Raw genomic sequence first — 20,447 nt, 5'->3', positions numbered from 1 at the left:
TTTGCTTGGTAAATTATGAAAACATCAGTTTGGAAGAGAAAAATGTAGTTAATCTGGGGCACTGATGTGGATTTAGTGTGAATTTAATGATGTGTGTTCTTTGCCTAGAATTAGATTGAATGATTAAGCATTCTTTTTGTTTTTTTGAGATGGAATCTCATTCTGTTGCTCAGGCTGGAGTGCAGTGGTGCCATCTCGGCTCACTGCAACCTCTGCCTTTGGGTTCAAGTGATCCTCCTGCCTCAGCCTCCCCAGTAGCTGGGGCTACAGGCACCCACCACTACACCTGGCTATTTTTTTAACTTTTAGTAGAGATGGGATTTTGCCATGTTGGCCAGGCTGGTCTCGAACTCCTAACCCCAGGTGATCCACCCACCTCGGCCTCCTAAAGTGCTAGGATTATAGGGGATCATTAAGAATTCTAATTGGGTTAAACAAATAAAAAAAAAGTGTAGTAGAACAGTACCCCTGTCTCATAAGAAAATGGACCCAATTGTAGATATTATTCAGTCAATGCCTGATAATAAGCTTGTAGTATAATCATATTGGTGGCAGCAGTCAAATCCATACCCCACCACAGCCACATCTGTAGCCACAGTCCAGGATTCTAAAGGCACCAAAGCCAGAGGTATAACTATATTTACAGTCATAGCCATAGCCCAGTCCTCCGTAGTAGTTGCCATAGTAGCTCATTGTGTCAGGATTTAAGTCTCTAGCCTAAGAGGCAAGCGTAAGTTTTAGTGCATAAAAACACTAAAATACTGGGTCTTTTATCAGTCTCAGTGGAGGTGTGACAAACCACAGGCACTCCTGACATTGTCATATAGACCAACCTGTGTTTAAAAATCTCATTAATCTTGTATCTTTAGATTTTAAAAAAAAGACTCCCTATCCTGATAAAATTGAGATTTTCTTCTCAGTATGTTACGATCCTGCCAAACAGCTGATAGACTTTAAAGGAAAAAAAAAATGCTGAGTTCCATGACCTTGCTCACACTGATGCCGAATTTAACCTTTGTAACTATGTTGGATGACATCACGTGGAGGAGGCAAATGCCATCCTCTTCCGATCACTTTGCTAATAATACCCTTCTTCTTATATGCATATTTAAATCTTAATCAACACAGCTGTGATGTTATCTCTATACATCTTAGTAGCAAATACAGTGGACTCTTGAATACCATGAGTTTGAACTGCACAGATACGCTTATATTAAGCAGATTTTCTTCACCTCTGCCACCCCGGCAGCAAGACCAACCCCTCCTCCTCCTTCTCCTCCTCAACCTACTCAACATGAAGACAATAAGGATGAAGACCTTTATGATGATCCACTTCCACTTACTGAATAGTAAATACATTTTCTCTTTTTCCTTATTTTCTTAATAAAATTTTCTTTTCTTTAGCCTACTTTATTATAGGAATATAATCTCTCATTACAGGTAACATAAGCATGTATTAATCAACTGTTTATGTTATTGATAAGGCTTCTGGTCAACAGTAGGCTATTAGTAGTTAAGTTTTTGGGGAGTCAAAAGTTATACTCAGATTTTCAACTGCGTGGAGGTTGGCACTCCTAATCCCTGCATTGTTCAAGGATCAGCTGTGATTTATTCTGTACAAACTCCCACCAATCACATATTATTCTGTAGTTTTCCTATTGCTACGCTCTCTTAAAAGTAGTGCCATTTTCTTGCCTGTTTAGTTCCTTCTTCTCCACACCTTAAGCATTCTTTAAAAAGTTGTTTGGTTGATTATCTTGTACCTGCACTGCAATGTAGATATGTTTCTTCGGAGAAAAGAAAAGCATTGAGAATCTGATCTGATTCCAAAGTCACAGGAACGTAAAGTAGACATTTTTGAGACCCAAATATAACAGAAGGCATGACTATTAATTTTTCTGTAGGGATATTGACTCTGTCTGTATCATGTACTTATATGTAGACTTAAGTTCTCAAAGGCAGGCTGAATCTAGATACTATCATTTCTTAAAATGATTAAAAATAATTGAAAATTTTCCTTCACCACTGACCTTTAGGGTAATTCCTGATTTGATCTGTTGTACTTCAGTCATCCACTTTTAGGCAGTGATACCATATTGGCAGAACCATCTATAATACAGGACTAATTTTTCCTTCCCCAACTGGAAAATCAGCATAAATTCATAGGTGTATGTTGAGAAAGAAGAGACAACTCAGCAGAGAGGAAACCATGAGAATCCAAGCCAATTGCTTCTGTAAGTTGTTTGTGCTTTCACAACTCCCTTAAGCCCAACCTTATGTTCCCCACCTTCACTTGATGACAGAGAGCTGGTGTGTATGCTCAACTTTCTGAATAAGAGGGCTAGAAAATTTGGGCTGAGATGATGGGGTTTTCTAGATATACAATCATGTCATCTGCAAACGGAAAATTTGACTTCCTCTTTTCCTAATTGAATACCCTTTATTTCCTTTTCCTGCCTGATTGCCTTGGCCAGAACTTCCAACACTATGTTAAATAGGAGTGGTGAGAGAGGGCATCCCTCTCTTGTGCCAGTTTTCAAAGGGAATGCTTCCAGTTTTTGCCCATTCAGTATGATATTGGCTGTGGGTTTGTCATAGCTAGCTCCTACTATTTTGAGATACTTTAAGCTCATAGGCAACTTCAGCAAAGTCTCAGGATACAAAATCAATGTGCAAAAATCACAAGCATTCTTATACACCAATAATAGACAGAGAGCCAAATCATGAGTGAACTCCCATTCACAATTGCTTCAAAGAGAATAAAATACCTAGGAATCCAACTGACAAGGAATGTGAAGGACCTCTTCAAGGAGGACTACAAACCACTGCTCAGTGAAAAAAGAGGATACAAACAAATGGAAGGACATTCCATGCTCATGGGTAGGAAGAATCAATATTGTGAAAATGGCCATACTGCCCAAGGTAATTTATAGATTCAATGCCATCCCCATCAAGCTACCAATGACTTTCTTCATAGAATTGGAAAAAGCTACTTTAAAGTTCATATGGAACCAAAAAAGAGCCCACATTGCCAAGTCAATCCTAAGCCAAAAGAACAAAGCTGGAGGCATCATGCTACCTGACTTCAAACTATACTACAAGGCTACAGTAACCAAAACAGCATGGTACTGGTACCAAAACAGAGATATAGACCAATGGAACAGAACAGAGCCCTCAGAAATAATGCCGCATATCTATAACTATCTGATCTTTGACAAACCTGACAAAAACAAGAAATGGGGAAAGGATTCCCTATTTAATAAATGGTGCTAGGAAAACTGGCTAGCCATATGTAGAAAGCTGAAACTGGATCCCTTCCTTACACCTTATACAAAAATTAATTCAAGATGGATTAAAGACTTAAATGTTAGACCTAAAACCATAAAAACCCTAGAAGAAAACCTAGGCAATACCATTCAGCACATAGGCATGGGCAAGGACTTCATGTCTAAAACACCAAAAGCAATGGCAACAAAAGCCAAAATTGACAAATGGGATCTAATTAAACTAAAGAGCTTCTGCACAGCAAAAGAAACTACCATCAGAGTGAACAGGCAACCTACAGAATGGGAGAAAATTTTTGCAATCTACTCATCTGACAAAGGGCTAATATCCAGAATCTACAAAGAGCTCAAACAAGTTTACAAGAAAAAACAAACAACCCCATCAGCAAGTGGGCAAAGGACATGAACAGACACTTCTCAAAAGAAGACATTTATGCAGCCAACAGACACATGAAAAAATGCTCATCATCACTGGCCATCAGAGAAATGCAAATCAAAACCACGATGAGATACCATCTCACATCAACTGGAATGGCGATCATTAAAAAGTCAGGAAAACAACAGGTGCTGGAGAGGATGTGGAGAAACAGGAACAGTTTTACACTGTTGGTGGGACTGTAAACTAGTTCAACCATTGTGGAAGTCAGTGTGGCGATTCCTCAGGGATCTAGAACTAGAAATACCATTTGACCCAGCCATCCCAGTACTGGGTATATACCCAAAGGATTATAAATCATGCTGCTAGAAAGACACATGCCCACATATGTTTACTGTGGCACTATTCACAATAGCAAAGACTTGAAACCAACCCAAATGTCCAACAATGATAGACTGGATTAAGAAAATGTGGCACATATATACCATGACATACTATGCAGCCATAAAAAAGGATGAGTTCATGTCCTTTGTAGGGACATGGATGAAGCTGGAAACCATCATTCTCAGCAAACTATTGTAAGGACAAAAAACCAAACACCACATATTCTCACTCATAGGTGGGAATTGAACAATGAGAACACATGGACACAGGAAGGGGAACGTCACACACCGGGGCCTGTGGCGGGGTGGGGGGAGGGGGGAGGGATAGCATTAGGAGATATACCTAATGTTAAATGACGAGTTAATGGGTGCAGCACACCAACATGGCACATGTACACATATGTACCAAACCTGCACGTTGTGCACATGTACCCTAAAACTTAAAGTATAATAAAAGTAAAAATAAAAATAAATGCTTGGCACCTATGTTGATCACTCAGAATTTCACTAATAGTGTTGAGTTTTTAAATCCAATGATGGCTAAACCACTTTTGGGAAAAATATTGTAATTTATTGAAAATCAAATAGAAAGTCCACATAATTACAAAGCGTCTTTTGCCCAAGTGATATCTTATTGCGTAAGAATCTGTTGTCTCATTGCCATTTCCCAATGTATGGGGATTCTTAAGGACAAGTGGAATAAATGGACACATTTGCTGTTTGGGGATTTCAAAAGAAAAATAAAGGAGCTGTCAGATGTGAAGAACAGTGGAATAAGAGGGAGGGAGTGACTCAGTGCATTCGACACTGTCCTGGTGAGCTGGTGAACAACAGATCCTTTCCCGAGAATTTTAACATCAAATATCAAGCAGTCAGCAGCCACTCGACAGGGGATTCTATCTATACTCTCCATGTCATCCAGATGACGTGAGGTGTGAAGAGCGAATTACCTCTCTTCTGAAGCACAGTGCTAAGTAATTCAGCCAAATCTCAGGGTGTTGAGAAATAGACAAACCCAGGGGTTGTTATATATAGTGATAGGAAAAAAGACTATTTTGCTGAGCAAAAATGTCATTTAAAATGTTCTTATATGAATGTAAATTGGAAGTCTGACCAAATGTAACACTGGCTGCTGAATCACATAAAAACCGGATTGCATATGACCTTAGGTAAAAGGAACTGATGTTCAGATCAAATTTTCAGGGCCATCAAAACTGCAGGAGATATCAGAATCTCTCTATTCCTCTCTCTCTTCTTCTCTCTTTCTCTCTCTCTCTCTGCCTCTCTCTCGCTGCTTCACTCTGAAAAACGCATACACACATGCACACAAACAGAAAAAGCAAAAATAATAGAGAGAAATTAATATAAGTATAATCAACAAAATTTACAGGAGCATTGTAAGTTTATTTTCATACTGCTATGAAGATACTACCAGAGACTGGGTAATTTATAAAGGAAGTTTAATTGACTCACAGCTTAGCATGGCTGGGGAAGCCTCAGGAAACTTAAAATCATGGCAGAAGGCAGAGGAGAAGCAAACTCCTTCTTCACAAGATGGCAAGAAAGAGATCGAGACAGTGTGAAAGAGGAACTGTCAAAAACTTATAAAACCATCAGATCTTGTGAGAACTCACTCACTAACATGAGAATAACATGGGGAAAAAACTGTTCCCATAATCCAATCACCTCCCACCGGGTCCTTCCCTTGATACATGGGGATTATGGGGATTACAGTTCAAGATGAGATTTGGATGGAGACAAAGAGCCAAATCATATCAAGTGTACATTTTAACATAAACTTTATTTTCTCATATGAAATATATGAAAAGAACATATAGGCCAGGCATGGTGGCTCACGCCTGTAGGGCAGAGCCACCCCTACATATAGGCCTTTGGGAGGCCGAGGCGGGCAGATCACCTGAGGTCAGGAGTTTGAGACCAGCCTGACCAACATAGTAAAACCCCGTTTCTACTGAAAATACAAAGAAATTGGCCAGGCATGGTGGCGGCGGGTGTCTGTAATCTCAGCTACTCAGGAGGATGAGGTAGGAGAATTGTTTGAATCCAGGAGGCAGAGGTTGCAGTGAGCCTAGATCGTGCCACTGCACTCCAGCCTGGGCGACAAGAGTGACACCCTGTCTAAAAAAAAAAAAAAAGAAAAAAGAAAAAAGAAGGAAAAAAGAAAAAGAAAAGAACATATATGAAGAGGAATAATGTCAATACAAAATAAAGAGTATAACTTTTCTGTAAATTATAAGACATCCCGAAGACATCCCGTTGATTTCAGTTAATCAAAATACAGCATGCTGAATTTGAGTTACATTTTTCTTTAGTAGTTAGAGATGAAATTAGTATTTCCGATGTGGGTATGGAAGTGGAGTCAGGAAGCCCAACAGGAAGAGTCCAGCAGGTTGAGTTGCTCAAGAGAAACCTTGATAGAGTCTGTATGACCAGAATATTACACTGTTAGATGAGCAGCCCAGAACCAGAGACAAGGCATCAGAGAGTTGTCATTTCAGCTCATGGTGTCAGAAATGGAAAGTTCACTAAAGAGAAGGGACTCTGTTTCTTCAGATTGAATGTCACCAATGGCGCAGTTCAGGGACTTTTCAATCTTCTGTTGTTGGTTGCACAACCCATGAATATTACTGACCTTATAATTCAGACTAATCACTCAAATAAAATGTTAGCAGCTAACTTACAGTTGAATTTAAGAATCCATGTAGGTAATGTATTAATGTATTTTTCACTTGTGTTAACAAGTAATTACAATTTATTCTTTTTAAGGGTATTTTAGTTTAGCCCAATCTTATTGTTATTGTATTAGCCAAAAAAAGTGACCATTATCTACATAACATAGGAGTTGTTGATGGAAAAGTTGTAAGAGTTGGTTGACGGAAAAGAGCTGCCCAAGCCTGAATTCTCCATGTCTCCTGCAAGCAGGTTCCCTAAAGTAGTGCCTTTATACACAACATCATCATTTGGACAATGAGACTCTGGACATGGATATAGGTATATGTGTGCACAGCTTCAATTTATATTATGTTCCCAAATGAATTAATGTAATTCATTAAAGTAACATAGATTTTTTAATGTTCCATCATCTAAGCAAATGACATTTCATCATTTAAGTGATATTTATTGAGGGCCTATTATGTGCCAGTCACTTTTAAGACAATGGATTATATTACTTCTATTATTGTGATAATGTGTCCCTATAGGATGTTTTCTCATTGATAGCATCATGTGGTATAAGATGTAGCAATGTTGCAAATTTTCATTTGAAAATATTAAAGTATCCCAAAAGAGCTGTATTCAATTGAATTATTTTAATTGAATATATCCAAAGTTGGAATGATGAACAGATACCTCTGAAATATTTACATCAGGACAATGGGATTCTAAATCCCCATAACAAACAAAAGTATAACACACGATTGGAATCTGCCAATAAAGTAGTTATTTCATCTGAGGTATTTGAGTCAACAAATGCTAAGATAATAGGTTCATAAATAAAAGATAAATTGCACACAATATAGTAAATTCACTCAGACTTATTCAAACACTGACACTAAAACTAAGAAGAGTAGGAATAAAACAAAAGATAATTTCATAGAAAAACAGAAATATGCATGAAGTTGGACTAGCCTAAACATCATTGTCATCTTGGGATGCTCCAAAGAATTGTTCTTTCTTTTTCTCATATTTTCTTCTTTCCCATTCCATTTGCCAATACACCAAAATGCAAACACACACATGCACAATAAACAGAATTAAAATGCAACAAATAAATATACTTTCAATGAGATGTTTATTAAAAGAAATTTTACATCTTCTCACATAAGTTGATCAAAAATCAACAATTTAATGACAGTACAATATCAAAACAAAGCTTTTTAAAAATCTGTGAAACATGTCAAATGATTTCAGTGACTCTAGATGCAGCATCTGACCTATTTTTTCTTCCAGATACTTAAGGATGATGTTGACATTTTACAACAGAAAAATGAATTACTCATATGAAGAATTATGAAGGAAAATTTAGGAAGTCCATGTGGAAGAGACCATGAGGTCGAGTTGCCAGAAATTTCTCAGTAGAAGCCACAGGACCAGTATCTTCCATAGCAAGATGGGCGGCAGCAGCCATATCCATAGCCACCATAGCCACGGCCATAGCCACCGCCCAGGCCTCCATAGCCATAACGCAGACCACCATAGTAGTTGCTGTAGTAGCACATGGTTTCAAGAGTGGAGGATTTGGTTGAGGGGCAAGGAATCAGTTTCTTCAGTTTGAATATCCCTATATGCCCAGGCAGTCCTTTTATATACACCCTCAGTGGTGGGTGGGACCCACCACAGGACCTGTTGATTGCATATTTTCTATTAATTTGTATTAGTATACTTCCTGAATATTTGTTTTATTAAACAATGTGAAGCCTTTATAAACAAGATGACTTTGCTATTGTGTCAGCCTTCTCATGATCAAATGCCTTTAATGTGTTTTTCTTATTCTTATTTTAAAGCCCTTACTCATACTTTGTTTAGCTTAAAATATTTGACAACTTTGTGTCTAATTTAATCATTGAATGGGTTGTAAAGGTTGATGTCTAAAATTCTATGATTACTTGTGCATACATTATGTGGGAATCTTCTACAAAGAAAAATAACTTTCATTAACAATAGAGTTTATTCAGCAGACTCAGCTAAGTTTTTTTCTTGTTCATTATTTGCTTTAATAAGTAAATTTTATTCAGACATAAAAGTATATAGAATTGTATTTTGAAGCTTTATAAACACATCCCTGGAATTTAATAATCATCAATATTCTGTCTTCAGTTCCTTCTCTCCCTGTACATTTTTTGTAGTTAGTTAGTTAGTTCTGCTGAATATTTTAAAACAAATCCCAGGCAAGACAGCATTTTTCTTATAAGTATTTCAGTGTATATCTCTAGCACAACAGAAGTCTAAAAAAATATGTATAGAGAGAGCCCCAATACCGTTATCACACCAATGACATTACAAAATTATTTGGCATCCCCTAATAGTTAATTCGTGATCAGTTTTCCTTGATTGCTTCCCAAATATATTTTCATAGTCTTTTTTTTACATTAAGACACACATTCATTACATTTAGGCATGTCTTTAACTCTTTTTAGAGATGTGATGGTTCTTTTTTTTCCTTTTTAATGTATTTTATGGTTTCGAGGAAACTTTGTTATTGTCCTATAGAATTCTTACATTTTAGATGTGGCTGATTTCTTTCTTGTTTTCCCTTTTCATATCTTCCTCTATCCCTCATACCATCTACAGGTAGATGACAAAGGTTGATGTGATTCTGGTTATTTTTACTATTTGTTGACAAGAGTGATATTTTATAGTTGCTCGGTGTACATTTTATTACATAATATTAGGATGTACATGGTGTCTGGGTGGCCCATTGCTTCACATTTAGTAAGGCTGGGATTGTGGATTGGGTTCATTTTACAATCTCCCCCATAAACTTTTTAGCTACAGTTTTTTACATTCAGTAATAGTTACCTAGACCCATTATTGCCAGAAGTTCAAAATGCTGATTTTACAATTCTATCATTACTTCTACCTGTAGAAGATAGAAACCTATAAAGAGAAAAAAAAATTCTCATCTATGAGTTTATTCAGGAGAGGAAAATAGTTGATTTTTTCATTTATCAATTTCCAGAATGAGTATATAATTTAGCAGTTGCGAAAATAATATGCTTAAGCATTCTTATGCACTCATAGACTTTTTTTGTTGTTGCTTTTTTAGACGGAGTCTCTGTCTTGCCCAGGCTGGAGTGCATGGAGTGCAGTGATGCGATCTGGGCTCACTGCAACCTCCACCTCCTACGTTCAAGCGGTCCTCATGCCTCAGCCTCCTGAGTAGCTGGGATTACAGATGTGCACCACCACACCCAGCTAATTTTTTAATTTTTGTAGAGACGGGGTTTCACCATGTCGGCTAGGCTGGTCTTGAACTCCTGACTTAAGGTGATCTGCCTGCCTTGGCCTCCCAAAGTGCTGGGGTTACAGGCATGAGCCACCACTCCCAGCCTCATAGATGTTTTAATAACCTCATCCTAAATATTTAAGTGCACAATGCACTATTGTAAACTGCAGTCACTACATCGTATCTAAGAAATCATTGCCCAGTCCAATATCAACAATCTTTACCCCTATGTTTTCTTCTAATAGTTTTACAGTTTGAGGCTTTATATTTAAGTCTTTAATTTATGTCAGGTTGAGTTTTTTGTTGGACGTTTGATAATGGTCCAATTTCATTCTTTTGCATGTGAATATCCAGTTACCCCAGCATCATTTGTTGAAGAAACTACACTTTCTCTACTGTGTATAATAATTATCTTTGCCAGGATCAAATAACTGCATATATATGGGTTTATTTCTGGGCTCTCCATACTGCTCCATTGGTCATTGGTCGATATGTCTGTCTTTATGACAATAGCATAGTGTTTTAATTAATTGACATGTATCAATCAATTATAGTTATTTCTCTTTTTGATGTCAAGTTGTCCTATCATGGGCTGGTAGAAACCTTTTTAATTTGGTTTAAGTATTTTTTGACAAGACTTTAGTAGTATCTTCGGTAAATTATTTGATTCTTATATGAGAAGATCTTCCAGACTGATCTTTTATCTTTCCTGCCCTTGATTAGGAAGAGGTCTTTTATTTTTCTTTAAAGAAACACTGATATTTGGAGAAGACTCTCTGGACACTAATGATGTTCACTGTTGCTACATTGTGATTGCTTATATGCTGTTTCAATGGAGAGAGCCAAAAAACCCTCTGGTTTTTTTTTTTTTAAAGATTAAAAGTAATGAGTTCAAACTAAAAATTTCAATTCAAATTAAAAATTATAGAGCATTGATTTAAGCTTTTCAATTTTTGAAATGGACAAACTTTTTTTAAAGCTTCTATTTATATCAAGTTTGCTAACCTCCCATTGATCAAAACAAGTCACATATATCACTGAGTCCATAGCAGAGGAATAAATTAGCTGTCCCACCTAAGTTGGGAGGACTGAGAATGGGGCCATCAATTTAACAGTGTATGTATGTGCAACATCACTGTGGTATAAATATTTATTAACATAAATTATGTAATATACCAATATAATATATAATTTATTAATAATATATATTGATGGCAAAGTGGATACTTAGGGAAACTAGGCCTCTTTGAACATACTGTCACAACTTCACTGTGTAAGTATAATATATCTTATGCAGAATTATTTCCTTTGTATTTAGACAATAGATGACATCATAAATGATTATGTGCAAGGAAATAAACTTGAAATTCAGGGGTCTCACTGAAGGGTTCTGTGTTCTTCCATGCCCAGAGATAATTGTTAATGAGAAATTGCAGCAACCGTGGCCTGAAATGGCTAGGGAAACAGGATCTCACCATCCAGGAGGAAGGTGTGGGCTACATAGCAGCAAAGAAACATTAACTGCAGTGCTTGTTGAGAGTGAGAAATATCTAAAATGGTGAGAAGGTGTCCCTCACTGCTCACAGAATCACATGTTTGATAAATTACCCTTGCATTAATCCTCAATCTAACAGGAAAAATAAACCCAAATACTATTTTGCCAGTACTCACTGTTTTCTGTCTGTTTGAATTCCCTTCCAAAAGATCTGAAACCTCTCTCTTCTTGATCCTGCCATGATTAATTTGTGTACTTTCTGTACTCAGAATTTTTCCTTATGAGTCTCCATCTTTTCACTGTGTTTTTTTTGTTTTTTTTTTTTTGAGATGGAGTCTCACTCTGTCGCCCAGGCTGGAGTGCAGTGGTGTGATCTCGTCTCACTGCAACCTCTGCCTCCCTGGTTCAAGCAATTCTCCTGCCTCCACCTCCCGTTCATTGTGTCTTTTTAAGATCCAGAGAGCCTTGGCTCCCATAGTTCCTTCAGAACTCCCTTCATCTCCTCGCACTAGACTATGACCTGTTTTGGCTGGTATTCTCAGATCTGCTCCTTGGGTCCTCCACTTGAGGTGGTATATGTGTGGAATGACTTTCTACCCCTACCTTGACTGGAATCGAGGACCCACCTTTGGCCTCACCGTTGTTCTACCAGTTCTGAAGAAAGGTGTTTCCCACATGGTCTTGATCCAAGGCAAAGGAGCCAAAAGTGCCATGGGATGGGTCTTAGTCCTACTCGGCAGTCACCTGCCTGTGGGAGTCAGAAGTACCTTATGAAGACAGAAAAAATGTCCCACTCATGTAAACTCTAGGCTGCATTAGGCAACTATAATGCATGGTGTATTTCAGATGAATAAATTTAACATTTGAGATGTTCTTTACCAGCACCATCCAAACGCAGGTGTTGGAAGCAAGGGATATTCATGGAGAAAGTGATTAATACAATGGTGTATATGGAGAAAGAGAACAGAGTGATAGTTTGATAGTTACCATAGGCTGGGAAGGATAGCGGGAGGCGGTGGGGAGGATAAACAAGGGGTTGGTTAATGGGTACAAAAATGTAGTTAGATAGAAGGAATAATGTGTAGTATTTGATAGCACAATAGGGTGATCACAGGAAACAGCAACTTATTGTATACTTCAAAGTAATGAGAAGAGTGAAATTGAAATATTACTAACATAAATTAAAATGTTTAGTATAAGAGATACCCCAATTACCCTGATGTGATCATTACACATTGTATGCCTGAATCAAAATAACACATGTATCCCATAAACAGGTACAACTATTATCTATCTGTAAAAAATACAAATTTTATAAATCCTAGTGGGATCATATTTAGGCAGCTTAGAACCATTCCATACTCTCTCAGGAACTTGATTGCTCAGAACAAGAATTGTGTTTACTCTCAGTCAATGAGAGTAGCTTTAAGAGATGTGAAAGATAAAAGAGACCAAAACTATATCATTGCTGTGGCCAAAGCAGATGATATTCATGGCTTTTCATGGATGTAAGGTTTTGCAGCATCCTCTGAACATTTCCTTATGAATCACTAGCCTTGGAAAGAGAGAAGTCCACCTATTGAAAATTATGCTTTCTGGCCACACGCAGTGGCTCACACCTGTAATTCCAACACTTTGGGAGGCTGAGGCTGGCAGATCACCTGAAGTCAGGAGTTTGACACCAGCCTAGCCAACATTGTGAAATCCCATCTCTACTAAAAATACAAAAAAATTAGCCAGACATGGTGGCATGTACCTGTAATCCCAGTTACTCGGGAGGCTGAGGGAGGAGAATTGCTTGAGCCCAGGAGGGGGAGGTGGCAATGAGCCGATATCACGCCACTACATTCCAGCCTGGGTGACAGAATGAGACTCCATCTCAAAAGGAAAAAAAAAAATTGTGCTTTCCCCTGGTTCCTGCAATTTCTTGATTTGAAGCCTAGCAAAGAATGCATGAGATAATAGGGGTCTTCTCTCATCTTTGCTTCTCCTACACTTCCAATGACGATGAAGTATTATTTTCTGCTTGCAATATGTAGAATTCATTTAGTTTTTCTGATAAAACTGTTGTTTATTGCAGTAATGTATATATATATATATCATATTTTTCAACATAGGTATGTTTATAAGTAATGTGTAAATAAACAAATGCTTTTTTATTTAGAGTTAGTTATACAAAGTTTGTTCTATCTAATGATTTTTAAATCAAAGTAGACATCAAAATAAATTTGTTATTTTTTGTTTTCTCCTTATTCTTAGTCATAGGAGGTTTCTCAGAGCACATTATTTTACCATGCTGATGAACCATATGTCTCTTAAGCTTCCCTGCCCACCCAACAAATTATATAAAGAGATTAATGATATTCTGTGATGTTGTAAGTTGCTTACTAAAATAATGTAAATTCTTCATTCTTTCTTGTATCTAGGCACCTTGCAATATGATTTTGCAGCTTCTCCTAACAAGGACTGCAGCCCATTTCCACTGCTTGTTCCTTGCTTGTCTTGAGATTTGTTTTGGCCAATAAAATACATTGGAAGTGCCAGCTTCTAGAATAGACCTCAGGAGATATTAAGCTTTTCTACTCACTATTTTGGAGTCCTTCCACAGCTTTCACAAGAACAACTCTTGCTAAACCTCCTAGAGAATAACAGACCACATGATAGGAAACAGACACCTAAGCCTCCAGCCAGGAAAACCTCAAACATATGAGAGATCCTCCTATCTTAGAGCACTGGCTACTTAATCTGTGGCCAACAAGAGAGATATGAATGGAGTCATCCATGAACAGAAAACTTCCCAGCTCACGAGTAGGCTCATGACAAGCAATAGGGTTGACATAAGTTTATTGTTTTTGCTGATATTCAGCAAGTCTTGATAATCTTCTTTGAGCTTGACTTTCTCCATCTCTTCCCTGCTACATCAACCCCCCCACCTTTTTTTTCCTTGAGAGTATCCTCATTTTTACATGATTAATTATTTACTACTAAAAGGCAAAAGATATCACTTGGCTTCATGAGACTATCAACAGAAAGCCAATACTTAAAATTTGATGCTACCAGATTCACTGGACTTTTCCTTCCAATATTTTTAGTGTTCCTTTTTCTGACTACTTTTAAAACATCAAATATTTTCTGATGGTTTCAAATTTATCTTCTGAAACTATAAGCAGAAAATGGAAATGATGATATTTCATCTTATTTACAAAATTGCATTTTCATGAAAGCTACTGAAGCAATTATTTAAAGGCAAATCGTACAGAAACATGTGAGCAATTGGATGAAAAACCACATATTAAAAGTAATTTGTTTTATTTTGTTAGACAGTCCTAAGTGTGCAATCCAATTTTTTCATCAGAAACATCAGAGGGTTTGGTATAAAGTATTTGTTTTCCATGTATTCATGGCCCTAGTAATATAGGGTGAAGGATGATGGCGTACAAACTCCTCCTCACTTGCCACTTCTAGTGAATTTGTCTTCCTCTCTGAGCTTACCCTGGGAAAGATTTGAATAGTACCATTTGGACAGAATAAAATAATTTGGGCATTGGGGCTCTGGAGCGAGATAAATGTGTGAACATCTTAATAGTCATGTTTTTGCACGTGTTTTTAATTTTAAAAGTATGGAAATCATATAAAACCTTAACAAAAGTTTATAAACTTTATCCATTAATTAATTTGTTTTTCATTCATTTATATATATAAAAAAAAACTACAATCCTTACTGTTGCCGGGGGCTGTCCTCGGTACTGAACCATGTGAATTCTGTCAATGGTATTGTGCCCTGACTAGTGTTTAATTTCTCTCTTATAAGATAGCCTAGGATATTTGTAGAAGGCCATTTGAGAAAATTGCTTTATCCCAGAAGGAAAGATAGATTAAAATGCTTTATAAGCTGAGAAAAAGGGGCATGAATTCTAAAACTTTATGGCAAATCACAAATGTCCTTAATACCATAAACTATTTTAAGAAATTAATATAAATTTGCAATTTTGAAACAGTTGCCTGGACACACATATTGCTTTTAAAGAATAATGTCTGCAACATGAGACGTATTGATATTTCAAAGTTGCTGTAACTCTATCAATCATTTGAGCAAAAGCTTATAATTTCAAATAAAGGTCAAAATAATATGTAATGTTAAATCAAAAGGAATCCTAAAGGGAATGATGTAGAAATAATATAACTCTGACATTCTTTCTTTAAACAGAGTCTGAAGGAAAGTTGTATTCAGTATAAAAGTAAGTTTGTTTGTATATCTTTAAAACAGAAATTGGAAACACAAAACTCAAAACCACTGTTCCCAGAAAGCAGTGATCTAATTTTGTATGGTTAATGTGCTGATATGGTAAGAGGGTGATACTTTCCAGAGATTCTCAAAGACAAAAATGATGTTCAGACACACTTTGTGTGTGACGATTAGATATGGGATGTGACTTAAATATATCTGCTAGGAAATAGAAGGGGATCATTTAGAATAATGTGAAATGAAAATTCCAAACACAACCACAGTCCAAAATATTCAAATGTAGTGTACAAGAAAGCAGCCAAAGACCAATGTACCTAGAATATGGTGATTAGAAATAGGGGTGCTGTTGTGGGGTTTTATTCATTAGGTAAAAACTTAGCATATAGGCTAATATTTTATGATCAGATATGCAAGGCTGCAGTAATTGCAGGTTCATCAAAAGCAAGTTTCATTTAGAAATAACTAATTTTAAGCCTTTGAACTTTTAGTTTCACAGCATGTAAGCAATATTTTTGTCACAATAATACTCTGTCATACACACATGTGCATGTAACAGATCTAACAAAGTAGTGTTAAATAAGTAATATTGTAAATATAGAAGATTTTATTGAAAACTGACACAAAATTTTTTCTCGCATGAAGGATGTTGAACTAAAATGTATGTGGAGCAATAATTGTAATACGGTGTGAAGAGAAAACATTTCTTTTATAAAGTAAGTTATTCCAGATGATTATATTCAATTTAGATGATGGATATAGAATTTAAACTACTATCTCTTCCCAAAGTAGCCTAAGATGAGATAATCAGTATTTTAAAAAGAGAAGAACACAGAATATGGAGTCAGGTAACATAGGGAAAGGAGTCCTGGGGTTTCTCTAGAAGTTTCTTAGTAGAATCCATAGCCTGGCTGGGCACGGTGGCTCATGCCAGCACTTTGGGAGGCCGAGGCAGGCAGATCACGAGGTCAGAAGTTCAAGACTAGCCTGGCCAACATGGTGAAACCCCGTCTCTACTAAAAATACAAAAAATTAGCTGGGCATGGCCCAGCTACTCGGGAGGCTAAGGCAGGAGAATTGCTTGAACTGGGACCTGGGAGGTGGAGGTTGTAGTGAGCCAAGATTGTGCCACTGCACTCCAGCCTGGGCTACAGAGTAAGACTCCGTCTCTGGGAAAAAAAAAAAAAATCCATAGCCCCATAGCCTAATATCTGCCACAGCAAGATGGGAGATAGCAGCCACAGCCACAGCCCAGGGCACCGTGGTAGTTACTATAGTAGCATATGATGTTAGGAGTGGGAGGTTCAGTCAACGATCAGGGAACCCAGATGCTCAGTCTGAATGTCACTATTTGCCCAGGGCCTTTTATCGCTTTCAGCGGTGAGTGAGGCAAACCACAAAAAGTGCTGGACACATAGTTTGCTCTAGTTTACATTAGAAAACTTCTTTAGTCTGTTTCTTTAGGCAAAAAGTTCTCTTGAGCTAGATTTTTTTTTTTAGGTTAAGAGTCTCACAACCAAACCATGTGATTTTAATTATAAGCAATTGCCATGTTTGTAAATCTGAATCAAATTATGCTAGTTAGTGAAAATTATTTCGCTGGGTTATATGGAATTTCAGAAGAATGCTGGCTGATCATGTGAGTATTTAGGTGGTTGGGCAAATGTTTTAACCAAAGTAAGAATTCTGTCAGAATGCGTATGGTTTTTTACATTTTTTTGTTGTTACACAGTTTCTCTTCTGCCTATTAATGGTATACAAAACTATATGGTTATACTGACACAGCATATATTTAAATGCCATCGTAAAGGCACCTGTACTACCATCTGTAATTATGTTACTTTTAAAATCATGTCTGGGAAATTTTGAAACTTCATTATAGAATGAAACATTGGGTCAGGCACGGTGGCTCACACCTGTAATCCCAGCGCTTTGGGAGGCTGAGGTGGGTGGATCATGAGGTCAGGATTTCGAGACCAGCCTGGCCAACACAGTGAAACCCCGTCTCTACTAAAAATACAAAAAAATTAGCTAGACTTGGCGGCACGTGCCTGTAATCCCAGCTACTCGGGAGGCTGTGGCAGGAGAATCACTTGAACCCAGGAGGCGGAGGTTGCAGTGAGCTGAGATTGCGCCACTGCACTCCAGCCTGGGAGACACAGCTGGACTCTGTCTCAAAAAAAAAAAAAAGAAAAAGAAAAAAAAGAAAGAAAAGAAAAAAAAGAAACATTGGTATATATTTGTTTTTCTAACCAGGTGTTACATTAACAGTTATCTTTCCACAGAGAATGGATAGTCTCTGGCAGAATTTTTTGCTTGTCTCTGTCACCGTATGTCAAATTTATTTGCACCAACCTGGGGTTCCTCTTTCAACAGTACAAATAAAGGTCTGAAGAATCCTCCATCCATTCTCCCACTTGGTTCCTGATGTAATTTGGATATTTGTCCCTGTCAAAATCTCATGTTGAATTATAATACCCAATGCTTGATCTCTGGACTTATGGGAAGTATTTGGATCATGAAGGCTGATGCCTCATGACTTGGTGCTGTCTTCATGATAGGGATTTCTTGCAGGGTGTGGTCATTTAAAAGTGTGCGGCACCTTCCCCTCATTCTCTCTCTCACTTGCTTCCATTCTTGTCACGTGATGTGCCTGCTCCCTCTTTGCCTTCCACCATGACTGGAAGCTTCCTGAGGCCTCTCCAGAAGTCGATGCTGCTATGCTTCCTATACCCTGTATAGCCTGCAGAACCATAAGCCAATTAAGCTTCTTTTCTTGTAAATTACTCAGCCTCAGGTATTTATTTATAACAACGCAAAAATGCCCTAACACAGAAAATTGGTACTGAGGAGTGGGGCATTGCTATAAAGATATCTGAAAATGTGGACGCATCTTTGAAACTGGATAAGAGGTAGGGGTTGGAAGAATTTGGAGAGCTCAGAAGAAGACACGAAGATAAGGCAAGGTTTGGAACTTCTTAGAGAATCATTAAATGGCTGTGACCAAAATTCTGTTAGTGATATGGACAGTGAAGGCCAGGCTGATGAGGTCTCAGATGGAAATGAGGAAATTACTGGCAACTGGAGCAAAGGTCACACATGTTATGCCTTAGCAAAGAACTTGGCTGCATTCTGTTCATGACCTAGGGATCTGTGGAAGTTTTCACTTGAGAGTAGTGACCTAGGGTATCTGGCAAGAAATTTCTAAGCAACAAGGCATACAAGCTGTTGTCTTGGCTGCTCCTAACAGCCTAAATTCAGATGCAGGAACAAATAAATGACTTAAAGTTGGAATTTATAGTTAAACAGGAAGCAGAGCACAAAAGTTTGGAAAAGTTGCAGCCTGGTTATGTGCCAAAGAAAGAAAAGTGTTTTTCTGGAGAGGAATTCAAGCAGGCTGTGGTGCTACCACTTGCTAGAGATATTTGCATAATTACAAAGGAGCCAAGTGCTAATAGCCAAGACAATGAGGAAAAGGCCTCAAGAATATTTCAGAGACCTTCACGGCAGCCCCTCCCATCACAGGCCCAGAAGCCTAGCAGGAAAGAATAGTTTCCTGGACCACGCCCGGGGCCCTGCTGCCCCTGTGCAGCCTTAGGACAACACTGTCCACATACCTGCTATTCCAACTGCAGCCTTGGCTCAAAGGGGCTCAGGTATAGCTCAGGCTGCTGCTCTGGATGGTGCAAGCCATAAGCCTTGGTGGCTTCCAATGGTGTTAAGCCTGCTGGTTCACAGAGTGCAAGAGTGGTGGATTCTTGGTAACCTCTGCCTAGATTTCAAACGATGTATGAAAAAGCCTGGGTGTCCAGGCAGATTCCTGCTACAGCATGGAGCCCCCACAGAGAAACTCTAGTAGGGCAGTGTGGAGGGGAAATATGGGGTTGGAGGCTTCACACAGAGTCCCCACTGGGGCACTGCCTAGTAGAGCTGTGAAAAGGCCATCTCCCTCCAGATGGTACTCTATGCCTAGAAAAGTTACAAGAACTCTGCAACAACCTATGAGAGCAGCTACCAGGACTGCACCATGCAAAGCCACAGGGGTGGAGTTGTCCAAGGCCTTGGTAGCCCACCCCTTGGACCAGTGTGCCCTGGATGTAGGATATGGAGTCAAAGGAGATTATTTTGGATTTTTAAGATTTAATGACTACCCTGTTGGGTTTCATACTTGCATGAGGCCTGTAGCCCATTTCTTTTGACCAATTTCTCCCTTTTGAAATGGGAATGTTTACTCAATGCCTATACCCCCATTGCATCTTGGAAGCAGATAACTTTTTTAAAAAAAATTTTACAGGTTCACAGGTGCAAGGGATTTGCCTTGTCTCAGATGAGACTTTGGAGTTTTGAGCGAATACTGGAATGAGTTAAGACCTAGAGGGTCTGTTGGGAAGACATAATTATATTTTGCAATGTGAGAAGGATATGAGATTTGGGGGAGGCCAGGGATGGAATGATATAGTTTGGCTATGTGGTCCCACCCAAATCTCATATTGAATTGTAATACCCATTGCTGGAGGTGGGCCTTGGTGAGAGGTGTTTGGATCACGGAGGCAGATTCCTTATGGCTTGGTGCTGTCTTTGTGATAGTATGATAGTGAGTGCTCATGAGAGCTGGTCATTTGAAAGTATCTGGCACCTCCCTGCTCTGCATTTGCTCCTGCTTTTGACACATGATATGCCTGCTCCCTCTTCACCTTTTGC

At 38.2% G+C, this 20,447-nt stretch overlaps 2 protein-coding genes across 2 annotated transcripts; both read right to left on the bottom strand.

Moving 5' to 3' along the window:
• Positions 1 to 445: 445 nt before the first annotated feature.
• KRTAP20-3 (keratin associated protein 20-3) lies at positions 446 to 718 on the bottom strand. Its single transcript, XM_004062681.4, has one exon. The coding sequence runs from the start codon at positions 691 to 693 to the stop codon at positions 559 to 561; it is 135 nt and encodes a 44-aa protein (XP_004062729.1). The 5' UTR covers positions 694 to 718; the 3' UTR covers positions 446 to 558.
• A 7,416-nt stretch (positions 719 to 8,134) lies between these two features.
• On the bottom strand, positions 8,135 to 8,317 carry KRTAP20-2 (keratin associated protein 20-2). The gene has a single exon (XM_031005125.3). The coding sequence runs from the start codon at positions 8,279 to 8,281 to the stop codon at positions 8,135 to 8,137; it is 147 nt and encodes a 48-aa protein (XP_030860985.1). The 5' UTR covers positions 8,282 to 8,317.
• Positions 8,318 to 20,447: the final 12,130 nt, after the last annotated feature.

Source organism: Gorilla gorilla, chromosome 22, assembly GCF_029281585.2.
Source record: "Gorilla gorilla gorilla isolate KB3781 chromosome 22, NHGRI_mGorGor1-v2.1_pri, whole genome shotgun sequence".
Classification (NCBI taxonomy): domain Eukaryota; kingdom Metazoa; phylum Chordata; class Mammalia; order Primates; family Hominidae; genus Gorilla; species Gorilla gorilla.
The sequence above is the reverse complement of the archived record's forward strand: the minus strand, read 5'-3'. Positions and strand labels throughout refer to the sequence as shown.